This window comes from Alligator sinensis, unplaced genomic scaffold, assembly GCF_000455745.1.
Source record: "Alligator sinensis unplaced genomic scaffold, ASM45574v1 scaffold860_1, whole genome shotgun sequence".
Taxonomy (NCBI): domain Eukaryota; kingdom Metazoa; phylum Chordata; order Crocodylia; family Alligatoridae; genus Alligator; species Alligator sinensis.
The window spans coordinates 3710471-3715482 of NW_005841923.1; the positions used below are offsets into that span (position 1 = coordinate 3710471).

Here is a 5012-nt window from a genome sequence, read left to right on the forward strand (position 1 = left end):
AGGACAAGTTTGGGAAGTGCTGTCCTCCTCTCCCAGCAGGTCTGCACTTTTCACTCTGCCCCTTCCTACTTGAAGGCTCTGGGTTGCTCTTGCAGCGGTGTTGCCTGGTTCAGGACACAGGCAGGCAGCTGGGATAGCTTTCATTAGACCAGCTGAGTACTTGGAGAAAAAGTTCTCTGCGATGCCAGGTTGCTCTTGTGCTGCTGTCGGCGCACCTCCGGCCCGCCCGGGGTGTCTGGAGCCCCGGTCCCCGCCTGCGAGAGCCCGCCCGGGACTGCAGCCACACACCCCTCCTCGCTGCTACGTGTGTGTCACACACACACACACACACAGGCACGCGCCGGCTGAGCCTCCAGCTGCTGCCTGATCCTCACCGGACGCAGGGAGGGAGGGAGGCAGAGCCGAGAGCGGGGAGCCTGCCCATGGCTGACAAGAGCTTCATCGAGGAGTCCGAGCCGTGCCCGCGGAAGGACGAGGCTCTGGAGTGGGGCTACGAGGAAGGTAAAGGCGGCTGGAGGCGGGGCTGGCGCCACTCCGCCGCCCGACCCGACCCCAGCTCCAGCTCCTCCCCACAGAAGGGAACCCGGCTTGTTTCAAGGTGCCCCCAGTGTCGCTGTGCCCGGGACCGGCCAGCCCAGCCCATGGCTGAGAGCCCCAGAGCCACCCGACTTCCTAGCGTGGCTGGAGGGATGGGTCTGCTTTGGGGAAGACCCCGCCGCCAGCTTGCTGGATGCTTATTTCTCATCCTAGAACTTGATTTCTGGCTTGTCTTGCATAGGGGGAGGAATTTTCCTCACATTTTCTTTTGTGCAGAAGCAAACACTAGTGGTGGACTGTTGGGGTTGCAGTCGGTCTCCTAAATGGACCCTCCCACGTTTTGAAAACTTGTCTTTAGAAACCCTGTGGGAGCAAGGGTGGCTTTAAAGAAATCCAATGTTTTAGGGTAGCGAAGCACTGGAGCAGGCCACCCTGAGAGGTTGTGGGATCTCCTTGGAGGTTTTTAAGACCCTGGTAGACAAAGCTTTGGCTAGGATGATGTACTTGGGGATGGTCTGGCTTTGAGCAGGAGGTTGAATAGATGACCTCTGGAGGTCCCTTCAAACCCTAATTTTCTATGAATCATTTGGGTTTGAGGCTGATACTGAGGGAAAGGACTCATGTGCCTGTCATTATTTGCCTTTGTCCTAATCCCCTAAGATTGCATCTCCATCACCAAAGCTCTCTGAATTTATTTCCACATGATTACATGTTGCAGGAGTGGAGTGGGGACTGATCTTCCCTGATGCAAATGGCGAATACCAGTCTCCGATCAACCTGAATTCGAGAGAAGCCAAGTATGACCCTTCCCTCCTGGAAGTGCGCCTGGCACCAAACTATGTTGTCTGCCGGGACTGCGAAGTCATTAACGATGGGCATTCGATTCAGATTGTCCTGAAGTCGAAATCAGGTATGCTCCAACAGGGTTTCCATCTTTTCTGCACAGAGCAAAACATCATTTTATGGTTTTTATTGGTGTATAAATGTGCAAGGTGTATTGTTCATGAAGCAATTGATCAGAGAAGCAACACTTCCTTCTGTGCAACTGGGAGGCTGATCATCGCTCATCCTGGCAGCCAATGGGAATTTTGCCCCTGACTTCAAAGAGAGCAGGTAGAAGTCTTGTGCATTGATTATAGCCCAAAACTGGACGTTCTTTTTGAGAACCTGTTAGAAATCAAATCATTCATCCTTAAGACAAGGACCTTTGTTGTCAGTTTGTTTCAGAGGATGATGCATTGCTGAAAATAGGCACTTGTGGCCTTGTGACCTAATTCCCTTTAGCTAACAAGTGCCTGTAGTTCAGAAATAGCCAAGAATATAGCTAAGATGTTGCCCATCCTAAATTGTATCATGTAGTTCAGTTGACTAAGATCTGTGAACCTGACCTAAAGCCCATGTAAGCCAAGAGGAGTCTATATTAATTTAAATGAGTGCAGAATGAGACAATGTATGGATACTGTGGACCGTGATTTGATCTAGCATAGATGATTTGAAATGAAACACTTACAGTTCTTCTGCTGAGAATATTGACAATGAACACATTTTCCAGATGCGAATGGATGTCAGTTGTAATGGCATTGCACCACTATTTACCTCAGAATTAATTAGAAGGCAATAAAAGAAGCATTTCCAGGTGCAATTCTGGAAGAATTCCAGGGCCAGAACATTGACTCGGGATGAGTTGTCAGTTTTGCAGGACTTGAGGTTCAAGAAAGAAGGGGGAGAGAGGTAGTTCTTTGTGCTTTTCCTATGTCAGGGGTCAATTCAGCTCATGTGTAATTCAAGGAGTCTTAGATTGGTTCTAACCTATGCTGGCTGATAAGGTGTGTTGTGGGGTCTGTTGTGTACCTGACAGTTGCCAGAGTACAAGATATTCCAGTAGTGCCTCCTCCTGGCACTATCAGGCTCCCTAGATGATATCCCCTGGTTTCCCATGCTGAGGAGATCTATAGGCACTCCTTGTAGGCAAAGAGAGATGACCAAAGGCACAGCCTCTAGCCCTGATGCTTATTTTCTCCAATCCAATAATAGAGATGAGAGATTTGTATGTCAACAGAAACAGGTAAGCACTCTACATCTTTGATATGTGCTTTAGTATGTTGTGCTAGCATTAGGGATTAATGTTAATACCCAGAAAAGATAATATTGTTGGGGGTGTTTTCTGCTTTTTAATACAATTTAGCAGCTGGGAATAAAGATAAAAGCTAGCATTGTGTGTCAGCTCTCCACAGATCACTAGAAAGTGTTTGGAGGACCGTCCCTGGTACATGGGTCTCAGCTTGGAAACCTCTGCTGTACAGCAGTGTCTTTGCCTTAGAGGCAAAGATCTCAGGACATTCAGCCTTCTTGGGGGAAGTCTGTGTAACTAGGAGCTCTGGCTCTAGTTGGGACTTGGCTCCTTATTTCATAGGAAGAAGCTGAAGCTCTGAGGATCCTGGCTGGAATTGGGGTACTCCAAGCTTCTGTGCTCCTTGACAGAGACTGATGCTGAGATCCTAGGAGGCCTGAGAACCATAAATGAGCCAGGAGTCCTGCAGCTTGAGAGAAAAGCTCCCATATTTAATTTTGCTTTGAAGTTTTACAATGATCCCCCCCCCCCCCCCCTTTTTCTTTTTTTTTTTAATTTTTTTTTTTTTTTTTTTTCCATTTCTTGATAAATTTAATTTTATTTGTCTATTTTAATTTATTTTTTAAACTTTTGGTCTGATTGAGACCACTTGTCCCCAGAAATTTGGAATATCCCACTAAATAGAAATTCTGACTTTTGACCATGATGAGGTGAGGCTTATGTACTTAGACGACGGGCCTGCCCTACACCTAGTTTGACAGGTTATAAAGTTACTTTGCATGGGAAACAAGAATGATCACAAACTTCACCGCTTGCATGTTTAAATGCAAAACTCACTTGAACCTAGTGTCCCCACAAAAGCAATTTTTAGCATTATAAAGAAAGAAGGGAGACACAAAAATCCCATATCCTGACACACACATGCATATGTACACACATACATGCACATGTACACACATTCACCTTTTCATCTAAATGAGAAGAAAATATTATTTTTTTAATTCTGAAGACAGTGTGAGCCTCGACTGATGACTGTTGCATAGAAAATAGCATGGAATAGAATAAAATAAAGGAGAAGGAGGGTGGCTTGTGATTTGGATACTGGATTAGGGTACAGTACCTCTCCATTTTCTTCCAGCTCTCCCACAGCTTTCATAGCAATTAATCTCCCTGTTCTCCATCTGTAAAATTGGTGTAGCTGTTCCATTATAGGGGGAGGAGATGAGAGGAAAGAGTTAATAAGTTGTGCCTTATTCCTTAAGTGGGCCAAACCTTGACCTTGCTGGAACTCCTATAGCTTTCTACTTCACAGGGGTGTTTTGAGGACACTTAGCCTGATTTTCATAACGGGAACTGTTAAACTCTAGGTACTTTGGAAAATCCAGTTAATTAATGTATGAGAGGTAAACAGATACTGTGGTGATAATAGCCACAGAAAAGATTTTACAGCTGTATAAAATAGAATGATTTAATTTAAAACATATATTAAAAAATCAACTCATCATTAATGATACAGGTTTCTAACAGGTTTCTAACAGGTTTCTAACCTGTGTACAGGACCTCCACCTGACACAGGAGGTACACGGTCCCACTAGGGGGAATGCCATACTGGATCTGGTATTGGCAACGGGGGATGACATGGTTGGGGACCTACAGATCGGTAGCCATCTGGGGGACAGTGATCACCTAATAATAGAATTCACCATAAGATGTCGAGTGGGTAAGGTAACTAGTAGGGTGAAAGTGCTAGACTTTAGGAAAGCTGATTTCAGCGAACTCAGGCGATTAGTCAAGGACACACTGCAGAGTAGGAGTTTTGAAGTGATGGGAGCCCAAGAAGGGTGGCTGTGCCTTAAGGAAATGATCCTTCGGGCACAAAGCAAGATGATCCCCTAGTGAGGCAAAAGGGGGAAAGGGGCCAGGAGGCTTCCCTGGCTGACCAGAGAAATCCAGGGCAGCCTAAGGGACAAAAGGGGAGCACATAAAAAGTGGAAACAGGGAGAGATCACCAAAGACGAATATACCTCCTCTGCTCGTGCTTGTAGGGAGGCAGTTAGACGGGCCAAAGCTGCCATGGAGCTGAGGATGGCAACCCAAGTAAAAGACAACAAGAAATTGTTTTTTAGATATATAGGGAGTAAAAGGAAGGCCCAGGGAGGAATAGGACCCCTGCTAAATGGGCAGAAACAACTGGTGACGGACAGAGGGGACAAGGCTGAACTCCTCAACGAGTTCTTTGCCGCAGTGTTCCTAAGTGAGGGGCACGACAAATCTCTCACTGGGGTTGTAGAGAGGCAGCAGCAAGGCACCAGACTGCCATGCGTAGACCCTGAGATGGTGCAGAGTCATTTGGAAGAACTGGATGCCTTTAAGTCGGCAGGCCCGGATGAGCTCCAGCCGAGGG

General features: G+C 46.7%; 1 protein-coding gene across 3 annotated transcripts in view; it reads left to right on the forward strand.

Annotated features, from left to right (window-relative positions):
• The first annotated feature begins 312 nt into the window (after positions 1-312).
• Positions 313-5012, forward strand: part of CA8 (carbonic anhydrase 8) — a 93362-nt gene continuing 88662 nt past the window's right edge. For all 3 annotated transcript variants that reach the window (XR_003092947.1, XM_025198508.1, XM_006019138.2), the window contains exons 1-2: positions 313-501; positions 1256-1447. Coding sequence is in view for 2 of the 3 variants with exons in the window: in XM_025198508.1 (XP_025054293.1) it covers positions 423-501; positions 1256-1447 (271 nt within the window). In the remaining variant the exon portion in view is untranslated. The remainder of the gene's footprint in view (positions 502-1255; positions 1448-5012) is intronic.